The sequence below is a fragment of the Anabrus simplex genome, chromosome 1, assembly GCF_040414725.1.
Source record: "Anabrus simplex isolate iqAnaSimp1 chromosome 1, ASM4041472v1, whole genome shotgun sequence".
NCBI classification, from domain to species: Eukaryota; Metazoa; Arthropoda; class Insecta; order Orthoptera; family Tettigoniidae; genus Anabrus; species Anabrus simplex.
In genome coordinates, this window is record NC_090265.1 from 1515447903 (window position 1) to 1515474601 (window position 26699).

Consider the following 26699-nt stretch of genomic DNA (forward strand, 5'->3'; position numbering starts at 1 on the left):
TCTGAAATATTTCAGGGAATCAACATCTATATCATGTGAACACTCCTGTGTCATTATTATGTTTAAGTGTGCACACTGCTCATTCCAATCACTGCCTCAGAGTAGGGATCGAAAAGCTAGAATACTATGATGATCCAGTGTGTTATGTACCAGTAGTATCAGAAAACTTATGAACCAGAGGAATAGCATGCTAAAGAAGAGAGATCTAAGTCCCCAGCTAGTTCCCGACAATATTCAGGCAGGCTGTTATACTAGGTACGCAGCAGTAATCCCATCTATCGGAGATTCATGGCAGCAGAATAGACAAAGCACTCACATCAAACAATGGGCAATGTAATGTTGTTGTTGATCAATTTTATGAGCTTTCTATATTGCAGGCCTTCACATTTAATTTTCTTCTGACTCTGTGATATTGCAGCATCTAATGTAGAGTGAGGTGTCCTTCCTTTCATGACTCCCTCTTGTATTATTATTCAAGTGATCGCTCCTTCATGACTTTTTTCTCATTCTTGTAATCATATTCACAATTTAATCACCATCACCACCAATATTATTATAGTCGGTATGGTAAAACTGAATAAGACATAAATAACCGGACATTGTACTCTCTATAACTTTTGTTATGTAGTACTTTTCGATATGGCCAGTAAGATAGGTAATTAAAAATTAAATTTTGGCACCTTCCCCTAAACTACCATTTCAACGAGGGTGAACAAAATTATTTGCAGTGTAGACTGTAGTTCCTTACTCCCCACCTTCACATACCGATTTTCATTAAATTCTGTTCACCCATTTTCTCTACATCGCAAATGGGAAACATCTCGGTGGTAATGGTCACTTACAGTAGTGTAAGAGTAAAGTTAACATATTGCCGTTAATGCTTTCACGGCCTGTACTTATAGACATGATACTGTATAGGCTTTTGGGCTTGTGCTGTGTCAAGAAAATAAGGTGAAATTCTTAACGTTTCACAGAAAACTGTGCTCTGTGTCCTCAGAAGAATTCTCGTGGACAGTTGAGGCATGGCACAAGCCCAAAAGCCTGTACAGTATCATGTCTATAAAGTTAACATAATTACCCAGCAACAACAAACAAACAATAAGAGTACAACAAGCAATTCCATGGTAAGAAAATATTACAGAAATATTACTAGTTTAGCATTCTAAATCCAGCATCATCATATACAATTTCATACATTCTAGTACTTAACACTATTTTCCCTGTCATATTTCATTCCAGCAACACTCTTCCATATCATTTCATTTATCTGTCATTCATTAATCATTGCCCCAGGGGAATGCAACAGGCTTCGGCAGCCGGCACAATTCTTATCCTCACCGCTAGATGGGGGCTTCGTTCATTCCATTCCTGACTCGGTCGAATGACTGGAAACAGGCTGTGGATTTTCAATTAACACTATGGCATACAATACTATAGGTTGAGCTTACTATTAGCTTAAAATTACAATTTATAATAAAGTGAGATTTAAGCATAATTACCCAACTACTACTACTACTACTACTATTATTACTACTGCTGCTGCTGCTGCTGCTGCTGCTATAACCAGAGTACAACAAGCAATTACATGGAAAGAAAATACTACTAGTTAAACTTTCTAAATCCAGCATCATCGTAAAAAAATTGCATATACAACTGAAGTATTTCCAGTGTTTAACACTACAATACTATAGATTCAGCTTACTACTAGCTTAACATTACAATGATAATAAAGTAAAGTTAAAACATAATTACCATACACCAACACCAAGCAAGCAAGCAAGCAAGCAAGCAAGCAAGCAAGCAAATCCCTGGAAAGAAATACTACTAGTTTAAGTTTAAAATTCAAAATCCATCATCATCACTTCCAGTGCTTAACACTACAGCTTACAGTACTATACGTTGAGCATACTACTAGCTTAACATTACTAGTGATAATAAAGTAAATTTAAAACATAGGTAATTACCCAACAACTACAACAGTATAAGTACCAACAAGCAATTCGCAGGAAAGAGAATAGGCTACCACAAGAAAAACTACCTAGTTTCACAATCTAAGCCAAGCAGAAAATCACAAATTCAGTGTCCGTAATTTACAATTTTTACTCTACACTAGCACTAATGGTCTTCCTGAATGACCTGACATCGGAAGGGAATCTACCAAAGACTGCTGCAGGTAATTTATTCCAATCCCTTATGGTCTTGTTTACAAATGAAAACTTTCCCACATCCGTATGCTGGTATCTGGCCCTAATTTTATGCTTATGATCATTTCTCGATAAGTATGGGGGAGGTTCCAACCTATTCCTAATACTACTCCAGGCAGCCCTTCCCGTATGGCTCTAATAAAGACCACACAGGCGAGCTCTAGTTCTTCTGTATTCAAGACTTTCCCAATTAATGGTATTCCTCCTATTCCCAGTTACGAAACGCATCACTCTTCTTTGAACTTTTTCTTGGGAATTTATTAAACCCACCCTATACAAATTTCAGCACGTAGATCCATATTCGAGAATCGGTCTTACCAAGCATTTATAAGCTTTACTTTTGGCACCAGAATTAACTTTCTTAAGATTCTGCATAACAAAACGTAACGATCTTCAGGATTTCTTAACTACATTTTCCACTTGCTCTGACCAGTTTAAGTCTTTTGTAATAGTAACACCTAAATACTTACAACTATTAACTTCAACAACACTTTCCCCTCCAATTTTGTAATCCCTCTTTACTGTCATTTTCTTTTACTGAAACAAATTTCTTGCTTGTTCTGCTGTGGATTTTCATTTGATTATCACGCCCCCATTTTTCAATCGCATCTAAATCCTGTTGAAGCAATAGTTCATCCTCCTCTGTTTTTATCTCCCGGTATACGATGCAATCATCGGCAAAGAGGCGCACTTCCAATTTTATCGAATCAGGCCTATCAATCGTGAAAAGTATGAAAAGAATTGGCCCAATAACGCTACCCTGAGCCACACCAGATGTAATGCTTATTGGAGAAGATAGAGTTTCTCCCACACACACCCTCTGAGTTCTTCCATTGAGAGAGTTCTTGTATCCATTTCACAAGTCTGATGTCAATGCCCGTATGCGCTAACGTGTTAAGGAGGATGTCATGTGGCACATGATGGAATGCCTTAGTAAAATCAGTAACTATTGCACCAATCCTTGAGCCACTGTCAAGCTTATCCGATATATCTTGATATACGGAACAGAGCTGACTTTCACAGGAGAAGCGTTCTCTAAAACCATGCTGCCTCTTAAATATCATTTCCATTTTAACCTCAAATAATCTGCTATTAATTGCTCCATTTGTTTGCATATGATTGACGTCAAATTTACCGGTCTGTGGTTATTCAAGTCACTCTTGTCACCTTGTTTGTGAATAGGAACTACAATGGCTGATTTTCAATCTTTTGGAAACTTCGTATTGTTCAGTGATATATTAAAGAATCTTATTAAATATGGTGATCGCTTCACGCCCGAGTTTAAGTGCCTCTCCAGAAATAGAATCTGGCCCACAAGATTTACTTCTTCTGAGTTTAGAAAGACCTTTATGCAATAATGAAGCTTTAATTTGGAAATCATTATTAGTTTTCGTAAAATTGTCCCTGAATAACTGTACTGCCGGAATAAAAACCTTTCCATAGTGCTGCAGTTTTCATATACATTTTGAAACACATTCCAGGAGTTTTAATTTTTATTTAGGATATTGTCAAGATATTTCTCTTCAGCCACTTTCTTTTCTGCTAGCAAAAGCTTTGCCAAACTTCTATACTCTGCTTTGCACACATCGTTATTATTTCTTCTGTTGAACTCTCTTCTAGTCTTACGTTTAAGCTTCCTAATAGTTGCGGTGTAGTATGGCGGATCTGAATTTTCCCTAATTATCCTTTTGGGAACGAATTTATTCAGTCCAGTATTTAAAATGGTTTTGAAGTTCTCCCAAATGTTGTCCATCTTCTTGCCCTCCTTTAACCAATTTGTATAGCACAACCTCAAAATGTTTTGAAAACCTACGGAGTCTCCCCTCGGATAACACCAAATAGTCGTAGAAATTCTCACAGGCCTCATATTACAAGTTTCCCAAGAGAAATTGAGTATCACTGCACTGTGGTCACTAATCCCATGATTACATCACAAGATATAACTATATCATCCGGTCTGACTAGAAAAACATCTAAAAGTGCTTTTTTACATGTGTTCTTTGTAACGGCTTGGGAAAAGCCCTTATTCCACACTAATAAGTTAACTGCATCCTGTGATAGGCTCCCCCGTAGTTGACCCAGCCCAGTTTACTGACAGTAGATTTAGATCCCTTGCAATTATAGTTCTTTTCCTATAGCTTATATTTGCACATGTCAATTCTGAAAGATGAGTGATCATGTTTAAACCTGATTTTGGCAGGCGATAAGCTCCAATAATAACTATATTTTGTTTATTTGTGCATTATTAACCTCTACCCTAATTATTTCACAGTCGTTGAGAACACATTTTAACGTACTGCTTCGCTCTGACCTAACACAAATGAAATTTCCCCCTTCTTTTGATCCTCTATCCCGTCTGAACATTAGAAATCCGATAACCAACTTTCCGTTCCCACAATTATATCAATTATATTATATCAACAAGTTTTCAAATTTTGCGATTTTATTACCGATACTTCCGCAGTTTACCTGCAACAATCAAAGAACACGATCCGGTATCACTGCCTCTCACAATATCCTGTTGGTGGCCCTGTTGTCGTTGTAGCTCCACTGAATCTGCTCCCATCGTGGATCATCATTTGGCTGCCCGTTCTGCGCCGTCATCCGTTTGGGTGGAAAAGGACTCGGTAACCCTCGAAAAGGGTTCACCTAGTCTCGCCACTCCTCGCTGGTTCAGATGAAGTCCATCCCTGCTGAAGTCCCTGTCATCGATCCAACTGTTGCTGTCTACAAAGAATGATCCGGAACTTTTGGCCACCCACTGAAGCTCTTTGTTCAATCGACCAATCTTCTTCCATGATCCATCTGGACTCCTTAGTATATGATATAATTCAAAATATTTCATGTATATAAGGTTTGGGACCATGCAGAAGTTGTTAAAGTTCTAGAACAAAGTCTTCTCAACAGTCAAGGTACTTGACCAAATTTCCGATTTCTCTTCTTTCTTGCCAGAACAAGTATTTATAAAAACTCAGGGGTTTAACTGAAATAACCTTAAACTTAGTACCTGACTGTTGGAACATGTGTTGAGACTGTATATCATTTATGGTACTTACGTATTCTTGCACACATTTAATGTCTCATTTTAAAAGAGTTAAAAATCTCTGAAATTACTAATCAAATTCCGCAAGCTTAATGCATTTACTAGGCCTAAATAATAGAGGTTTCATCTTGATTTTTACCAGAGATTGGTGCTGCCATCTATAAACATAAAATTCTGTCTTAGATTTTATAATAATGTTATTGGTCCATTTGACGTATGAACTGAGGGTGTATTTTACAGGCTCAGCTGACAGTGGAATCTCCAAAATGTAAACCTTTGAATAATAACTTCCAGTTTAAAGCTGTAGCAAAGCATGGATATTTTGCTAGTATGAAGGTAAAGTTGGAATACAAGAGGACAAATTGGGATAGATATTCATTTATAGGAAGAGGAATTAAGGATTAGTATAATTTACCAGGGATATGTTCAGTAAATTTCCAAAATCTTTGCAATTATTAAGGAAAAGACTAGGTAAACAACAGATTGGGAATCTGCCACTTGGGCGATTGCCCTAAATGAAGATGGTTGGTTGGTTGGTCGGTCGGTCGGTTGCAGGAAACTATACACTTGAAGAAAGACTCTAATACCCTGTGGGTCTGCCTTTACATTGGATTCAAAATATTATATGACTGAGTTTGGAGGCTTGCAGATTTCATAGGGTATCCTGCAGTATCCCTGTTTGCTGCAGCTAGTCCTCTAGATCATGTAAAACCGAGCTGCATAGCTGCAGTCGCTTAAGTGCGACCAGTATCCAGTATTCGGGAGATAGTGGGTTCGAACCCCACTGTCGGCAGCCCTGAAGATGGTTTTCTGTGGTTTCCCATTTTCGCACCAGGCAAATGGTGGGGCTGTACCGTAATTAAGGCCACGGCCGCTTCCTTCCCACTCCTAGCCCTTTCCTGTCCCATCGTCGCAATAAGACCTATCTGTGTCGATGCAACGTAAAGCCAATAGCAACAAAAAATAAATAAAAAATCATCATGTAAACTCCTAGGCTGCTGAAGTTTGTGTCCCAGATTGTTCCAGACATATTTGATGGGCAATTAATCTGGCAATCAGGTAGACCACAGTAGTGTGATGGTGTTATGGAGGCATTCCTGTGATTCTTTTGCTATGTATGGCCAAGTTTTATCCTACTGGTAAATGCCTCTTGGAAGCCTCTCATGAAAGGGAACATATATGCAGCTGCAGGATGTCCTGCATATATTGCTGCGCTGTCCATGTCCCTTGTATCGCTGCTGTGGGTGCTCAACTGTCGTATTCATCCCCTCCCCCCAAACCAGCATACAAGCAGTAGTGGTGGTGTGTTGGACCACAGTAGAGCCTGGATTGAGATGCTAACTAAGAGGCTTCCAAACATGAATACAGCCATTTTCAGTACACGAGAACATGGATTCGTCACTAAAGACAACTGGTTCCAGCATGTAGCAGTCCAGGTGTATCCTTCGGGATCCCCCTGTGGGTGGGGGCAGTAGAATAACACCCACGGTATCTCCTGCCTGTCGTAAGAGGCGACTAAAAGGGGCCTCAGAGGCTCTGAACTTTGCAGCGTGGGTTGGTGACCACGGGCCCCTCAGCTGAGTCCTGGCATTGCTTCTACTTACCTGTGCCAGGCTCCTCACTTTCATCTATCCTATCCAACCTCCCTTGGTCAACTCTTATTCTTTTCAGATCCCGACGGTATTACGTATGGAGGCCTAGGGAGTCTTCTATTTTCATGCCCTTTGTGGCCGTTGTCTTCCTTTGGCCGATACCTTCATTTTTTGAAGTGTCGGACCCCTTCCATTCTCTCTCTCTGATTAGTGTTATATAGAGGATGGTTGCCCAGTTGTACTTCCTTTTAAAACAATAATCACCACCACCACCACCACCACTCATTGGCAGACATGTAAAGGATACCATGAGATTAAATTTCCTTCAGCCAGGCACCTAAAAATGGTTCAGGCAGATATGGCCCTGTAATGATATTGCTACATGTGCCTGGATGGTGGACACCATAACAATTGGGCCTGCTAATGTTTGTCAGAGGATCAAATGATATTCTTTTCTGATGGTCAGTCAAGGGCTTTCTGAGCTCAGCTGCTGTGTGTGCCTGGCCCCACGCATCCACTGATCCCAACACACCCTATCAGTCTTCTCTGAACAGCCTAGGTAATGGAGGATTTGTCAATGCAATCATCCAGTCTAGCATATTCCAAAAATGTGCCCCCTCTCAAACTCTGATAAATGGATTAAATCTTTTTCATTTTCATCATAGAGGCATGTTGAGTGGTTGATGAGCTCTCCACAACTGGAAACAGCATTCCACTGGACATAAGTAGCCTTTATGAACCTTTACATAGGCTATGGGTGGCAGGACAGTCACAGCCTCTGATAGCAAGGCTCTTCAACTAATCATGTCACTACACTTACCATTTGACTATCTGCTTGCGATGTAATAGCATGCTGAGTTTGGAACAAATGACAACTCCTTCTTGATATATGATTTTTTGTTTATGAGTGTAAATATTCCTCCACTGCACACTCTGTTCATTCACATGAAAGAGTTTATATCTGCCTCATGGTTCACAGTGACAATATTTCTGAAGTTAGTTTTGGAACTCCTTGTATTATTTGTATCTGTATTATTATTTATTTGAGAGAGCATTCCTGTTATCATGATAATTAACTAATTTTATATTTTAAAAAGTATTAAAAATTATAATTGAAAATCACAATAAATGTTCCTTTCTTTGGCCAATAAATTAGATTATAATATCTCTTACTTTGAATTAAAATACATTATCTAAATAACATTGTACTGAAAATTTCTGCAGTGCCACATTACATCCCGCTTCTTTCACCAAATAAACCAAACAAGTCTGATCCTTTGATACCAGCTGGAGAAGTGAAACGGAAAAAGAAGAAACGAAAAAAGAAGTAAGTTTCTTGGTTTATGATTATATTTCTCTAATAAAATTTGCAGTAAATCAGAAATAATTCTATAAATTAGATCATTCTGTTTAAGGAAGTTTGAGGTTTCCAGCATTCATATGATTGAGATACTTAAATTGTATCAGATATATGTACACTAATTCAAGGCTAGACAGCTTTGTATTAAGGTGTACATCCTGAAGACTTAAATTAGTCATATTACTCACAACTATTGAGAAAGAGTCTACAGCTAATCCATATAAAGGTTTATTCTACGCAAATGTGCATGATTAGTTCATTGGCTTAGATGCTGGCTTCTCTCCAAAAGGGCTGAGGTTCAAATTCCGTTTAATCTTGGGTTGAGATTTTCACCTTGAAATTCATGTCACATCAGGAAGGACATACTGCCTTGAACCCCCAGCCAAAACCAAAATGAGCTTGGGTGGCTTCAGCAACCCAAGAAAACTGGTATAAACTGAAGAAAGTTTTTATACAAATAATTTTAAACATGTATGTATGTTGGGTATTCAGCCCGAAGGCTGGTTTGATCCTCTGCAGCTCCGCCAACAGCTGTCATAAATAGCCTAGGCGTTACTGAAGAGACGTACTAGGGAAATGAGGAGCGAGGTAGTTTCCCGTTGCTTTCCGCACCAAGCCAGCCGTTGCTATTACATATCTGTCTGCCAAGCCCACTGAAATGCATGCACCAACCGACCCTATGAGCGATATTTTCACACCATTCATAAAAGGGACTGGCTGCATAAGGAATGGTATTACCAGAATCACTCATACCTCAGTCACTTTCATATTGTCAAAGCCAAGGATGAGACTGAGACAGGTCAATGAAAGTAACAAATTTGATATAGCCCATACCAGAAGACATAGTGCACTGTAAACACTACATCTCGCCAGCAAAGGCATATTTTAAACATAGTGTAAATATATCCAAGCTAGATAAATTCACCAATACTGTCATTAATATCATTCTGATAAAAATCTGTTACTATCATTCATGGAGCTGATGAATCAACCGGTTGTTCCGCTGGCATATTTCTGTACTTTCTTAGTGAAATTCATTCCTTAATGTTGTCTAATTCTTTGTGCTAGAGGGTGCAATGCCTTAATTTTATAATATATTTTTATTCTATATATAGCTTTCTAAATAGAATGAGTTGGCTATGCTTTCCAGAGGTGGTGGGTTTGGGCAAAATTATTGGTAGCTGTAAAGATTATCCGTAGTTTTCCATTTTCATAGCAGACAAATGGTGGGGCTGTACCATTGCTTTTACGCTTCCATTCTTAGTCTTTTCTTATCTCAAACCAAAAACAGATATTAGTATGATGTTAAGCACATAAAGGGGCTGATAGCCAAGGCAGGAAAGGTATGCTTGGTTCATCCAAAAGGACTTTGGTTCGATTCCCCTTCAAGAAGTCAAGGAACATACCTAGGTTCACTCGGCATACACCAGAAATGAGTAACGCGTTAATTCTTGGGGGCAAAGGTGGCCAGGCATAGAGCTTAACTACTTACTCTATCACACATAGTGCTGAGGTTAGTCCGCCTAGTGGCCTAGGCTGTTGAAATCTATTCAATCTGACACCGTAGTTAACCGATTCCAGTCCCGTTGGTCGAAAAACTTACACCATCAGAATGTTGGCTGGCAGGGTAGGGGAGGTGGTGGTATACAATTTCTAATCAGATTGCATGCCAAAAGCCTGGATTAAATTCCAAACCTTTCCATAGTGCTCATAAGGAATGAGTGTACATCCTTTCTGTGGACAGAGTTGAAATCGTGATCACTTTGCATCACTTTTTCACACCAATCACAGGATTGAGTTTGCACTGCTAGACCACAGGTTCTTGCTGATGATGTGGTTACAAGTAATGAAAATCATTTTTTCCTTATTGAAAGTATCTTAATTTATAATAATATAAGAAATGTATTTTAACTCAACCTATTCAATACGGTACAAGATGTTAACGTATTAGTTAAACATCGTTGAAAATCGTTGAGACATGTTTCACCCCTTCTGTGAGGCATCATCAGTCATATCAAATACCTCAAAATTCTACCAGACGTCTGATTAGAAATAATAAAAATATGTTACCTGAGTGAATACATTAAAAAACATTTACAATCTTATCATTAACAAAATATCAAAATTAACTAAAAAATGTTACACTAGTGAACACGTTGGTGAATTTTCACTCAAAACAAGGCCGTCCTATTGTACAGTATTGACAATAATGGTAGTTAAAGTCTTATTTGGTGCTAAGTACAAAAATGTTTAAACTGTCTTCGCACACCAGGGAATTTAGAGCATCTAGCCTCGGCGTAAGCACTATCTATAATCCATTCATTAGACCAGTTTACGGTGGGGGTGAAAGGAAACTACAGGAGTTTACCCTAAGCCTGAAAGTTAGGGAAATAAATTCCAAGCAGTGACCCTAAACTAAAACCTACCTAACTTATTATACTAAAAACATTACACTAAGGTAGATAAGTGCTAGGAGATACATAAAGTATTTATCTACACAATACTTATAAGTACCTTACACACAAACTTACTACCTTACAACTAAAATCTTACAAGTACCTTACAAGAAACTTATCATTACCTTACAACTAAAATCTTACAAATAGCTTACAACTAAATCTACATGGTCACCCACAGTGGTATTTACTCCTCCCTACATGACTTAAGGTACCTTCACCTGGGAGAGGTGGACTCTGCTGATCCTTTTCCTTTCGGGATCGTTCACTAATAATGTCACCGGGGTAAGGAACTTTAAGATGGTGCAGGGACCTCGAAATCTGGGAGCCAATTTACTGATAACATGGTCCGCAGCACTACTGACGGTGTGCATTTTAATAAACACTTGGTCACCCACAGACAGATCGTGCGGCCTTCGCCCGTGGTTGTAATTACACTGGACCTTAGTGTAATAAACCTTTTAGTTCTTTCATGCATGGTGCCAATCAGCTCGGACCTTTTCTGGGCTGGCATCATCGGGCAGAAGATCATTAATTGACCACAGATTAGATAGTGGAGAATTTGGAGTAAAAACCAACATTAACGAAGCAAGGATTTGCTTGCGGCATTCATGAATGGCAGTGTTAAATGCAAACGACAACCAATTTAGTGAAGATTCCCACTTGGAATGGTCAGTGGAGTGATAAGTTATGAGGGCAGGTTGCAGGTTACGATTCACTCTCTCAGCATAATTTGGCCACGGGTAATACAGGGTAGCGGTTACATGAACAAGAGATAGATCAAAACAGAAATTCTGGAACTGGACAGAAGTAAAGGTTCTTGCATTATCACTTACCAAAAATTGATAGGGTCCAAATGAAGCAAATATCTGTTTCAAGCACGAGATGGTGGTGTTGGCGTTAGCCATACGAGTGGGGAACAGCCACGTAAAATGTGAAAAGGTGTCAACACACACAAGTATGAAACGATGACCATTCCGAGATCTCGGGAAGGGACCAATGTAGTCTATAAACAATCTCTCCATTGGACGAGAAGCTTGCTCGGAAGACAAGAGACCTAGACGAGTATTCGGGGCAGGTTTAGTGATGTTACAAGTCTTACAGGATTTGACAAGGGTATGTATCTCACTATCCACGGATGTCCAAATGAAGTGCTTATGAATTTTCTCTCTCATTTTGAAAACCCCCAGATGACTGCCCACTGGGGATTCATGAAAATATTTGAAGAGAGCCGGTACAAGATTAGTTGGGACTACAATTTTGGGGTCTCTGCAACTGCGAGCCGGACAACACAAGACACCATTCTTAAGGATGTAAGGCTTAACATGCTCACCGGATTTCATCCTGTCGATAATACCTTTTAACTCAGCATTGTCCTCCTGATGTTTGGTTATATCCTTGAAAAGGAAGGGAGAGTCAATTAGAACTATATTCACGAAGGCTGATACTTGTTCAGGAGAAGGGTCTGCAGGCTCTGATTGAGGGTCAGAGCTGCCTGGATAGAACATCCTACTGAGGCCATCAGCCACAAAGTTTTCCGTGCCACAAATATGGTGGGCTTCAAATTGGAAGGCTGAGATGCGCACTGCCTAACGTGCTAGACGACTGGTCCTTCTCAGCTTAGCCAGTACCCAACTCAACGCCTGATTAACGGTTTCCAGATTGAAAGGAAGATATTCCAGGTACATTCTGAAGCATTCTAAATAGAAGTCAACAGCTAAGGCTTCCAACTCATAAATGGAATAATTTCATTCAGCAGGATTCAGGGCATGGGAAGCATAAGAAATAGGACGAAGCCCCTCTTGAAATTCCTGAAGAAGAACACCAGACATGCCTGAGGAAGAGGCATCAGTTTGAAGGATGAAGCATTTAGAAAAGTCTGACATAGCCAGAACAGGAGCGTTACATAAGGCAGATTTCAAGTCCATGAGGGCTTCACATTGGGCATCACCCCACACAAATTTGGCATACTTTCTTCTCAAGGCATTTAATGGGGCTGCCCATTCAGCAAAATTGGGAATGAATTTACGAAAAAATTAACTATGCCAATGAATCTGGCTCCAGCCTTGACGTCCTTTCGAGTGGGAAAATTCTGGATGGCGGCAGTACGAGACTGATCGATTGAGATACCCCTCCCTGACACAATATGGCCTAAGGGGGACATCTGGGGTTGTGCGAAAGAAACCTTGGTGGCCTTGAGGGTTAGCCCTGCCTTACGCAGTCTTTCAAGCACTTCGTTGAGATGGACAAGGTGTTCCTTGGAGGTTTCACTAAAGATCACCAAATTGTCAAGGTAATTATAGACGAACTTGAACTTAATGTCAGATAAAACATAATCCAGTAACCAAGTAAGGACAGCAGCTCCAGTCGCCAGCCCAAATTGGATGTGCTCAAATTCATATAGGTTCCAGTCGGTCGCAAAGGCTTAGAGATGCTTGGATTCTTCGGCAAGAGGTATCTGGTAATACACCTGATTTAAATCAAAGGTGGAAAAAATTTTTTGCATTAGCAAACCAAGAAAAACAAGAGTGAAAATCAGGAAGGGGAACAGATTGGAGGACCACCTTACGGTTCAACATCCAATAGTCAACTACAGGATGATAACCACCTTGCGGTTTAGGGACCAGAAACATGGGAGAAGAATAGGCTGACTTAGAAGGGCATATCACTCCGTCAGCGAGCATTTGATCGATAGTAGCCTTAAGGGCTTTCATTTTGGGTGGTGACAGCCGATACGGAGGAGAACAGACATGTATGTTATTTGTGGCTTCAATTTTGTATTCTAGGACATTGGTAACACCTAACCTGTCAGTAAAGACATCAGGGAACTTATTGCAGAGTTTCCTAAGTTGACTGGCCTGCTCCTTGGGTAAATGATTAAAATCAAAAGCTTTGGGTTTGTCAGAATCTTCAGGAACAGCATTAACGTGACAAGGCAGAATAGGGGAGCGATCACACAGCTGAAAGGTTCTCGCACAAAATTTAAAATGGAATTTGTTGAACTGCAGGTCCAATATCATGCCTGTTTTAATAAAATTGTCACCCAGTATGAACTGACAGGATAAATCTCTTGCCACTAGTACTGGCATTTTCCATCTGAAGTCACGGACTCTAATCTTGACCTCTAGTGATCCTACAATATTTAATGAGTTGGAATTAGCAGTATGGCAGGTTAAAGACATGGGTTCTAATGTAGGTAACTAGCAAACAGTTTTCATAGAATCATACCAGGTCTAACTCATCAAGTTGACACTATTCCCAGAGTCTAGTAACGCACAGACAGGTTCATTATTTACCTCTATGCATAAGTACGGTAATTTAAAGGAAAGTATGGCAGAAATCCTACAGGACTGCACGAAATGAGCACCAGAATCAGACTGGGAGCAATCATTAGCCTCAGAATTAAGTAAATTGTCCTTGAAGGTACAGTCATGATTGACAAAACAAGAAGCCATGCTTTGGGGTTTACCATCAGAACTGGCGGTTAGTCATCTAGAACTACTATTGCCTGGAGGTCCAAAGCCTGAAGTGTTATGTGGGCACTGCCTAGAGAAGTGCCTAGTTGACCCACAGTTACGGCAAGAAGTATTGGTGGAAGAGCCTCTACCCATGGCAGGTTTTTCATTACCTAATGCCCCAACCTTAGGACAGAACCGCTTGAGATGAGCAGATGAGCCATAATCGAAACATGAACAAGGATTATGTGAGTTGGAAGCAGGTGAAGGGATGGTTTTAGAATCCTGAGGAGAGGGCATGCTCATAGGAGGTGGGGCTAATGCAAGGCGTAACTGATCAGCATATCGAACACCTTCTGCAGGAACCATAACCGCTTCCAACTGGGCAAACGTTGCTGGTCGGAGTGAAAGAGCCAGATATGATCTGTAGTTCGGGGCGAGACCTTCAATTATATTGGCAACCATCTGGGCCTCTGAATAGTGGAGCGGGAAAATCTCAGCCTGGAGCTTAATATCTTGAACATATTCAGATAATGACTCATTGAGATGTTGTACTCTGAAATAGTGCTTCTGCACTAATGAAGACAAGGTACGAGCAGGAATGAAAAATTCAAGCACCTGTGCATGAAATTGATCTACAGACCATCTTTCGGAAATGGCCCTGACAATATGCTCAGAAAGAACTCCTGATACATGCGGGTATAGAATTCTAAATACGTGGTCGTTACTGAGATTATACACTATTGCCTGATCCTTGAACTCGGTTAGGAACCGAAGGAAGGAAATAACCTTATCAACGGAGTTAGCTGAAAATTTAGAGACTCCCTTAAATACAGCAGTCAACGCGTAAGTCAGGTTAGAGAAAATCTGGGGGAAAACAGGTGTAGGGGGTGCCTGGAAGGCTTAGAGTGGTCCAGAGGGGTTACTGAGGCATCGCACCTTTGATTCGGGTGCCCTTGTGAAAAGTACGGAGTATAGGTTAGTTTAGGACTAACGTTAGCCTGCAACGTTAAAGGCGCTGGCAATCTCATTTGTGAAAAGTTCTTGCTAATCTGAGAGACCATCGGGGCATTAACCGCTTGTGTAGGGTTTATGAAACCTAAAAGAGCACTTGATACCAGTGGCGCTAAGACAGGGGTGTGGTCTTGCACCATTGCATCAGAACCGGGCTGATTAACAATAGAGGACAGACACTGAGCTACAACAGAATTACCAGTTACCACAGGAAAATTGGCACGGGTACCGACATGCAAAGGAGATAGATCATTTGAATGACTGACAGGTGTCCTAGTTCCAGACAACGAAACAGAAGATCCCAGGCGAGCATTATTCACCTCAGACTCCTGAATAACACCAGCACTAGATGTCAGAGTGCACACTTGAGGAGCAACAGATGCAGCACCAGAGTTAACACTTTCACACATTTCAGATGGGATAGACACTTGAACTTCAGAATCTGTGTTATTCAACTTATTCCCTTCAAGCAAACCACTGATTCTGTCGAAAATTCTCAAATACTGTACTAATAAGGCTTGACATTCCTACCGCGCAACTTCCGCCAATTCGAGAGACAACAAATACCTAATTCTGTCCAGGTAATATAGTAAGTGCGCCTTAACCCGCGATAATTGGCCATGTGAGGGCTCAGAAGCACAAAAGGACACAAGAATGGCGTTGAATTATGTTAATCCCCCTTTAACCACGGCCAAAGACTCACGCAACTTGTCCATAGTTAACTCGGGTATGGTTATCGGCAAATTAAGAGACCGTTTCAACAGGCTAGTGTGATCTCTGACATTGCCTGTCGAATTAATTTTTCAGATTATTAATTTGTAAATGAGTTCTGACTTTCTCAAATGGAAAGGATTAGGAACAGCATGAGCCATCCTGACGGGTAGAAACAAAATGTTAACGCGATATACGAATCACAACTTTTACGGTGTTTTAGGTTAGGTATGATCACGGTTCACTTTTCTTTGTCCGCAACCTAGCACTTGTTTCTGCTATGCTACCAATATATGTAACCGGTACTTCAGTGACTACCCCAAACACAGTTAAAGGGAGGAAAGTAAAGGCAATTACTCGGTACCTAAGACACTACACTCACAATAAAACATCTGATGAACTACCCAGAACTCAGCTGAAAACAACACTGGTATATATCAGTGAGGGCAACTTGATGATAATAAACCAGGAACCTGGAAAGGAGACTGGGAAACCTTACCAGGGGCTATGGAGGTGTGAAGGTTGCAGTTTTCCAAAAAGCCAACAGCGATCTCTTGTTTTCAAAATAATATTTACAAAATCGGCAATACAAATTAACTTCCGAAACAAATTCAGCTGTACACCAAATCTAGACATACTACACACGACATACACGTTCTTTGACAAATATAGTTTAGATGTTTCTAGACAAGAGCTTTGCCTACCGAGTTCGATAGCTGCAGTCGCTTAAGTGCGGCCAATATCCAGTATTCGGGAGATAGTGGGCTCGAACCCCACTGTCGGCAGCCCTGAAGATGGTTTTCCGTCGTGTCCCATTTTCACACCAGACAAATGCTGGGGCTGTACCTCAGTTAAGGCCATGGCCGCTTCTTTCCCACTCCCAGCCCTTTCCTGTCCCATCGTCGCCAAAAGACATATCTGTGTCGGTGCGACGTAAAGCCAATAGCAAAAAAAAAAAAAAAAAAAAAGAAGCTTTGCCTTAAGTTGAAAGAGTTAAGCAAATACATCTCAGTACAAATCAAATTCCACAAATACAATATTGAAGTAAGAGGAAGCACAAAATACTATTGCATTTTAGAGTGAAATTAAAACTTGCTTTTCACATCTGATCGAAAGAGTGGCGATGAGGGCAAACTCCTGTGATACACCAACGAAAGCTAAATGGAACTTAAAACCGGACAGAAAACAACAGGCCGTACCCTTAGGCAGCCCATGCTGGTACCAAGGAGATGTTCACGACGTCAAAAACTTCGGCAGGCCAAGACCAAGACGGCTCACAGACTTAGGACCTCTCACGAAATGCTGCCTAGCCCATTTTAAAGGGAAATCTGGCCTTGGAGTAGGCCAATCAGAACACAGGAGCTTGCCCGGATTGACCAATCACAACTCTTTCAGCGGTTGCGATCTTTTAACCATTTTCTCGAACACAGATGATCGTGATCCTTCCATTTCCAGAATAGTAAGAACATTTTTTCTCGAATGCATAACTAACAAAGGCCAACACACCCTGTTCAAAAATTCATGTCACAAACTTTCTGGACTGTTCCAGTTAATATAGAAATGTTATCTACTAGTTACAAATACAATATGTTACAAAATATATTTACACTGTACAGGTTAGGTAGTTAATGAAATACAAATAAAATATTTTACAACACACTCCAGATCATACAGAAGATATTATTAAAACACAAGATTTACAAATAAAATCTCCTACAAACACTTTCCACTTCCAATATATTATTCTACACCTGTGTCAATATATCACGTCATTCATTTCATCCCATTAACTCCTCTGATAAGGTTGATGTCAGGTAGGGCATCTGGTCATAAAAACTAACTACAAATATTCATGTCACTTCTTATCCGAACCCGGAGAGAAACAGGAGAAAGGTTAGACAGACGTACATACATACATACATACATACATACTGAAACCGTTCAATACCACATCATAGGCATGTCCTGAGGTCCAGCTAACGATATATGCCATTTTCCGCGCTATTCTACGACATATAGTGCCAGAATGAGCATTTTTCACCCAGACCGGGATACAAATATCACCGTGTCGGCTCCGAGAGCAGAGGTCTTGTTACGCGCTATGAGGAAAAGAGAGTCATGTACATCTCGCCCTTGGAATTACGTTCTCACTTTGCAAGACAGAGAAGAGAGACAGCATGCCAAGTGCAGGAGAGTATGTAGGTCGGAAGGTGGATTCTACCACGGCGTGTTAACACGAAAAATAGAAATTCTTTGCGATTTCCCCGCACATTCACTGGTGCCAACCCACCATATTCAACTGTTGTTAATAATGATAACAACTTTTTAGATATAACCTATGGAAATTTATGAGTAAGGACTCATTTGAACTGGCGTATTTTATGCAAATTAATGATGTAAGAAAGGGTAATACTTTTTGAATGGAGCGGTAATGACGCACGTTACGCAGTAGTGCACAAATTGCTGCCAGTTGTTAGGGTCTAACCATTCAAAGGAAATGGTTGGATCCCCAGGACATAATAAAGGAAACTTGAATTTATAAAAGGAAGTGTTCGGGATTACGATCGACCCAGCGATCGGTCTACATGAAATTAGATTGGTATAAAGTAGGAGTCATTTCACGATGCTGGGAGATGACTATTAGCGGAGCAAAATTTTGCTTAGGGGCATGGCCTGCTACCTCCCTAGCCACCAGGCCAAACCACTATAAATGAAACCCAGACTTAGCTCCATCATTCCATTGTAATCTGTGCTACCATAGTATTCACGTGTCAGTGTGAGACGTGAACCCAAGTGTTTAATCATAGTGATCCAGTGCGTATGGAAAATGGTGAGTGATGTTTAGTGCCAAACAAAATGTATCAGATCGATACGGGAACCACAAAGTCATGCCGTATGGTGTGAAACAATCACGGTGGTGTTTGAGTGAAGGTATTTTAAATTCCCAGAAATTTATTAAGGGAATACCTATTCATAATTTCAGTGATGGCTCATAGAAATAATAATTAATGAACTGGTAAACGTTCGTCTCTCAGAGTTAGTGAGAAACCGACTACATTCAGGTGACAGTTAGTGGCTGACTGTAAGGTAACCAAGCAGTGATAGATGGTCAGTAAACTAATAGAAAGGTGTTACAAAGAGAAGAACATCTGCCTAATCCAGGGACACTCACGTTAAGTAAAAGTAACCATTAATCAGGCCGTGTGGAAAAAGGAAATGAATAGCGATTCATAGAGACTTACTGCTATTCGGGTTAGTCCACTTGAGCCAATGAGTGGATCTAACCACAAGTAGGTTATTTGAAAATGCAGAAACAATATTCTGTAACCAGTTCCCATCTTTTGCCTGTATGGTCGTTGAAGCCTGGACTGGAATAGACTAGAGTCGTGCCATAAGTGCCTGCATTCATCTATCCAGGGAACATCTAGATTTTTAACTGCACGAGACCACATTTCAAGATAACATGCACGGGACCAAGCAGATGACGAACCAGGGACTTCTCGCTAACAAGGCTGCAGTGATGGCCGCCTAAACGCTCCAGATGTGCCCTCCGATGGTGGCAGATTACAAGCAGAAGTATTGAGTACATTCCAATTTCTTAGCATGAATTTTCTCTCCCGTAATTTGTTTAAAGTTATGTACATAAATTTTTCTAGTGCGTGTAATTACTGAAAAGGTAGGTAAGCATTGTAGGCATATTTTGAAGGGATGGAAACTTTTTATTAATAGGGTTTTAAATGAATCTTTGTCCTCTATGATCGGGCGATCATAAATTTATTCCTGTTAAAACCGTGCATGGATTAGTAAGGACCTTAGCATTATAAACTGTGAAGCATTTTAAGATGGGAGTTCTGTTTCAAGACATATTTTAAATCACTCAAAGTCATCGTGGTTATCAGTTGTCGTAAGATGTTAAGTTCGATTTGTTTCAATGCTTCACAAGTAATGTAGAGACCATTCCCCCTGTAAGATTGCTGACCAGAAGAAGGTGAGTATCCACCACGGGGTGCGATTAATGATTTATATAGATTACACGAGTGACGTGATATTATGTAAATTACCTGATGTAATAGAGTCTTCTAGATCAAGGTGCAATATGGTTTCATATGCTAGTGTGCGAGGGAAGGAGAGTTAATTTGTGTGAAAGTAAGTGAAATGACAGACCGAGGTGACGAGAGAATAATACGATTAATATAATTAGAAGGCCAGGTCATTGATAAAGTGAGATCTGTAATAATAATAATTATGAAGCGCCTGGATTCGGCAACATGACGTATGAAGAAAATGCTGCACATGATTTGAATAATAATAATAATAATAATAATAATAATAATAATAATGAAGCGCCTGGACTAGGCTGTATGAAGTGCGAGTTAAAGTACCGCACAGGATTTAAAAGTGAAAGGAAGATTGGTCTCACAGCTGACAGGGCAGGCTACTGTCAGAAGGTTATTTATGACCCATAGTCCAAGAGAGAGGCGCAGTCAAGTTTTGCCCGGCTATTGAAGATTTGTAGTATTCATACGACAAGCTCGCTCCCCGAACACAGTATTGAATCTCATATGCAACTTGTATCTTGCAACCAACGTTATTATATTCGACATGTCGTTAGATGAAGTGACTCCTCCCATATTTTCTTTTATTAAATCGGATCTAGGAATTTCAGGCATGCACCCCAAAAACTGACGATGCATGGATTCGACCCCCATGTAACAGTGACAGCCATGGATCACTGTCAGCAGACCTGGAATTGTCATAACACCTCTTTATGTATCTTGTATGTGAAGTGTGATATTTATTGTTGTAATTTCAGGTAATGGTTCATTATTTCTTATACATATATTCTTATACATATTATTGTGTTTGTGACTTATTACAGGCAACCAGCATTGTTCAGTCCACCTTGTGAGATGTTAGGATAGGACATCCCAGATAAATATGCTTAAAGCGATATTGTGAATTTATTAAGATAATCATATCAATCTAACAAGCAAATTACGGTGATGTTATATTCGTGAATGTAGGAATGTGCTCAACCAAAATTTATTAAAACTTCATAACCATGATAGACACCAAATAATTGCGTCACTTCGCGAGGAGTGCCATCTAAATGTAAATATTTCATCGTGTGTTAATTGTACCTTAGTGTAAGAGATACAGGCAGGTATTGCTCGGATATAAAGGGGACGCCCTTATCCAGACATATGTAAATTCCTAAAATGCATGTTTATTATATGTGTTAGAAGTGTAATGCGAGTGAGATATAATACAGACTGATAGGACATAAAGATCTTCGTCAACTAATTGATGTCCGGCTCCTTGGCTAAATGGTTAGCATGCTGACCTTTAGTCACAGGGATCCCAGGTTCGATTCCTGGCAGGTTCGGGAATTTTAACCATCATTGGTTAAATGATGTTAAATGATGTTGGTGAAATTATGCTTGAGGAAGTTGAAAGGATGTTAAATATACTCCATTGTCATAAAGCAGCAGGAATACAGTGAAACCTCGATTCTCCGTTTTCCGAGGGACCATGAAAATAAAACGTACAATACGGGAAAACGGAAAATCCGGGAATGAATGAAAACCATCAACAATTTGGCTAAACATCACAAAAATGAAATATGTATAATTATAATCTTACAAAAACTCCTAAACCAAACCAAACTACAGCCCCAGTGGGACTTTCTGCCAAGCGACCACTGCTCAGCCCGAAGGCCTGCAGATTACGAGGTGCGCATGGTCAGTGCGACGAATCCTCTCGGCCGATATTCCTGCCTTTGTAGATCGGGGTCGCCATCTCACCATTAGATAGCTCCACAATTAAAGGTAATCACATAGGCTGAGTGGACCTGGAACCAGACTTACATCCAGGTAAAATTGCCTGACCTGGTCGCAATCGAACCCGGGCCCTCTGGATGAGAGGCGGGCATGTTAGACCGCGAAAGTGCATTAATTACCGGTACGCGAGTTCAAAATTTCGATACTTTATATTCAGTTTTACAGGAGAATCTTCGTCATTTTCCCGTGAAAACGTCTTTCAGTTCAGCAACTTTGATTACGCTAGCCAAACTCTTCGATAAATCTAACAACGCCAAGCCAAACGACAATCGACCAAAAGTAGTTTTTAATTCTCTCATCTAATAAAATAAAGCACATTAGATACAAAAGCACCCAAAATGATGGCGAAATCCGTTCATTTCTTAATCTTTCATTGTAATTTGGTCCCCGGTATCTTGTCTTGTCTTGATCGTATAATTTGATGGGCTTCGCTTGGGAGCGGTATACCGCATTCTCTAAACAAACACAAAAGATGAAGGAGACTGAAACAGAATATGGAAAATGTAAAAAAGGGGGATAAGGAATTCAACTACATATCTACCACACAGGAAAAGCACAAGGACACAAGGTACGAGACTTCACGCCAGAATGACCGATACTTGGCGACTTCTACCAATCACAAACAAGACCAGGTCGACACATAAGGGGAAAAGGAAAACAACAACACCGAACCTACAGTAAACAATTAGTGTCATAAAGGAAATTCGAGAGGGCAATTACCGTAGTAGGCGTGGGATCGAGTATCCAACACGTCAATTGAGTGGGTAACGCGAATTGTGTACGAAAAAACGGTTGTAACCATTTACGCCTGCTAATTTCGAGTAACGGACATTGAAAAAGTAGATGATTAATGGTAGCAATCGACGTACGACACTGACAGAGGTTAGACGCGACCAACTTCATCCGAAATAATTGATCCGGCGTGCACATGTGGTTAAGCCGCAAACGGACAAGATTCGTAATATGACGTCGAGTATAGGGATGTTTTGTAAACCACGGAGAACGTGGGACATTCGGGAGAATTGTGAATAAGTTCCGTCCTTTTCGACACGCGGGGTTACTCCACTCAGTCTGCCAAATCTGTCGTAGAGTCTCGCAACAACCGCTCCAAAATTCCATGTACGGCAGCATCAAATAAAACGCCACACCCTGACCATGCGCAGCAGCCTGAGCTAAGCGATCAGCCTGTTCATTACCAGTGACATGGGAATGACCCGGAACCCAGATAAATTTAATCTTTTTTACCTCGTTGATGGAGATCGAAACAAATTTTTCGAAGATTCTGAATATACCAATGAGAACGGTAATTGGGATTGTGTAAAGCCTGAAGCACACTCAAGGAATCAGAAGCAATAGTGGCAGTTTCGAGGCGGGAGTACTTAACGTACAAGAGGGCTTGACGGATGGCGAAAGCTTCAGCCGTAAAGATAGTAGTCTCCGACGGGAGGGAGAATTGTTTACCTAGAACTAGATCTGAGGAGAAAAAGGCCGCCCCCACACCTGGGGGGGTGCAAATTTTGGACCCATCAGTAAAGAAGACGGGTACTAATGTGTGAACATCCTGTGCCAAAATGTGATGGACATATTTCCGAGCACTTTGTGTCCGGGCCGGGCCAAAAGATGGGACCTTCCCTGACGTGGGGAGTATCATGTCAGGGACATAGTAGTTTGCCTGAAAGGGAAAAATGTAGTTAGCTGTGGACGGGTTACGCAGAATAGAGTTGCGAAGATAGCTAAATTTCCAATAAGCCCAAGCCAGCGCGGGGAATCTGTGTAACGGAGTACCCATATCTTGATAATAACGAACGAGCAAAGATAATTTAGGGATGAGAGTTTAGAGATAAAGTCCGTAGAAGAAACTTGGTTGCTAGCAATTTTCGCCGCAGATGTAAGGGGAATTCCGCAGCTTCAACCAGGGTGGCATTGTGGGGGGAAGAAGGTAGAGCCCCAAGACAAAGTTTAACAAACTGTACTTGCAGTGAATCCAAGTGATTAAGTTTGTTCTTGGCCGCCGTGTCGATAAACCCCGAGCCATAATCCAAAGACGATCGAATAATGTTACGATATAACAGAAGCATCGTACTAGGATCGGATCCCCAAGATCTATGTCGTAGGGCAACAAAGAGTGATTTTTTAGGAAAGGACTTATCCACCAGGTATTTGAGGTGGGAGTGCCATAGTAATTTCCGGTCAAGGTAAATACCAAGATATGTAGTATACTGGACTATCGGGATCGAAAACCCTTGGAAGCGAATAGGCGGGTGATCTGTACGCCGAGCCCAAGAGAAAATCATCGCACGACATTTGGCGAAAGATACCTCTAAGTTATGATCATGGAGCCACTTTCCAAAATCCAGTAACGTCAGATGTAATGACTTATAAACCTCTTCAAGTTGTGGAAGACTGAGATATATCACGAGATCGTCAGCAAATTGGATCATACGTGCTCTGCGTGTAATAATGTTCTCGAGGGACATCGAATAGATTGAGAAGAGAATAGGACTTAGAATATTCCCCTGAGGGAGCCCCGTAGAGGTCAGACGGGCTGAGATTTGTGGGAAATGTTTGAGTTGAAGTGATCTGTGCCTTAGCATATTCAATAGGAGATTAATAAAGAGCGGCGGAAAATTGTAATTTAGCAATTTTTGGAGTAGAATTTTTAGGTCAACATGATCATATGCTCCCCGTAAGTCAAAGAAAATTGCCACCAAAGGTTCCTTCCGACAACGTGCTAAACTGATATCTGTAACCAAAAGATTAATGGCATCAGAGGCAGAACGACCCGGGAGGAAGGCAAATTGATATTTTGGTAGCAGGTTATAAAAATCGAGAGACCATTTGAGGCGTTCCAGAAGAATTTTTTGGAAAAGTTTCCTAAGGCATTGGCCCAGGTAGATACCCCTATAACTATCAGTAAGGAGAGGATTTTTACCTGGTTTCAACAGGGGTACTAGATAAGTCATTCCATGTGGAAGGGGTTCGAGCAGTCTCAAGGCAATGATTGAAAATGTGAAGTAAATGTTGCCTAGCTAGAAGGGGGAGTTGCTTTAATACGGAATACGAGATCGCATCCCGTCCAGGTGTCGAATTGTTGGAAGTATTGAGAACCAGATTTAATTCTTCTATGTCAATTGGGCTCATGAGCGACGAAAAGGTATTGGAACTAGGAGGGATAACGAAGCCATACTGAGGGTCTACCGAATCCGGCGTGAGGTGATGAAAAAAGGTTATCAGAGCATTCATATTGAAATGTATAGTAGACGGTGGATTAAGGAGGCGGTTCGATAGACCAGCTATTGCTCTCCATATATGTTTGGACGGTGTCTGCCTATTTAACGAGGCAATGAAAGTTTTCCAAGCTCGGCGGCGTTTATCATTAAAAACCTTTTGCGATTGTGCTACTATGACTTTATAATGTAAGTAAGATTGAAACGTACCCAAACGTCGAAAAGAGCGCAAAGCTGCTTTCCGGCGTGATATTAAGGCAGTGCATTCCGCGTCCCACCAGCGTGCATAAACGATAGATTTAGGTGGGAAATATGGTTGGAGTGGATGGTAGAGATCGAGATATTCAGTGATAATAGCTGTGAAGGAACTGTAGGACACCGGATGACCTCCTAAGGCTGTAAATTTGTGGACTAAAACATGTTGAAACTGAGAAGAATTGAAGTGGCGCATTCGTCTGCTTACTTTAACCGGGGGTTGAGCGGCGGGGAGACTGTCAGCCAACCCAATAAAGATAGGGAAATGGTCGCTGGAATGGGTGTCCTTGACGACCTCCCATTCCACACGGTGCGCCAGATTACTCGAACAGATAGTTAAATCCACAGCACTCTTATGCGTAGAAGGGGGCGTAACGCGAGTAGGTGACTCATCATTCAAAATCCGTAAATTATGTGATACTGCTAATTTAGCTATTTTATTGCCCTTAGGGCACGAAACGTCACATCCCCAGCTCCGATGGTGCCCGTTTAAATCGCCCCCCAGAAGAAAGGGGTGCGGCAGGTGTGAGAAAAAAGTCGCCCAATTAGCATAAGTGCCTTGAATTCTCGGGGGGCAATAGATGGAAATAAAATGGATGTTGTCGATCACAATAGCAACCGCCTGTGTACCAGGTATTTTATACGTTAATGATACCGACGAGTATGGTAGGCTGTTATGGACCAAAATACACGCCCCGTCAAAACCATAATTGTCATGACGAATAACCGTATAATGGGGTATATGAAAATGTTTGGCCGGAGCTAACCAAGTTTCACTGAGGAAAATGAGATGAGGTTTGTAAGAATCAATGAGTAAGAATAATTCATGTCTCTTGTGAATTACGCTACGTGCATTCCACTGAAGAATGATCATTTAACGATATAAAAGATACTAATGAGTGGAGTAGTGACTGAACTTCCTCTTGCATGGTGAGGAGCATTTTAGACCATTTAGCATCGTTTTCAGCCGCCCGGGCATAAGCAGAGAGTTTGTTTGAAATAGCTGTAATGGTAGCCGATACCCGGTTCGAGGCCCGGGAACTATCTTGCTTGGAGTATACAGTAGAATCTACATGCCTGGAAGTGGTCGGGAGGTTCGTCCCCGATATGGAAGGTATAGGATGTATAGCAGTTGGGACAGAGGGAGGCTGTTTGAGAAGGGCACGATATCCCTTGACATCGTAACCCGGCGAACGATCCGGACTAGGTGGAGGCGATGATACGACCGCCGTAAATTTTCGCTTTCTCGTCGACTGGGGTTGAGGAAACGGCGAAGTGCTCGGAAGCGGAGGAAAGTTGTGTAAGTTCAAAAGGGGGTTGAATCTATTGGTTGTCGGGGTAAAAATGTCTCTGAGGATAACTGAGGGACGTCCAACGCCTGCTTTTTTTTCAGGTCCTGTTGCCGTTGATGTTCTGGGCATTGAAGGTGTTGAAAATATCTTCATTTCTGCTCGCTTACACCGCGTTTAGGGCAAAACTTATACCATTGAAACACCAGCTTCATGACACATCCATTTATTACGAGCTGTTGACTACAACTGA

The 26699-nt window shown here is 40.9% G+C and overlaps 1 protein-coding gene across 1 annotated transcript in view; it reads left to right on the forward strand.

The window, feature by feature from the left end:
• The window catches only part of LOC136879866 (tubulin polyglutamylase ttll6), a 651223-nt gene that overhangs the window by 94531 nt on the left and 529993 nt on the right, over positions 1–26699 (forward strand). The window contains exon 3 of the mRNA XM_067153263.2: positions 8064–8166. Within this exon, the coding sequence (XP_067009364.2) occupies positions 8064–8166 (103 nt within the window). The remainder of the gene's footprint in view (positions 1–8063; positions 8167–26699) is intronic.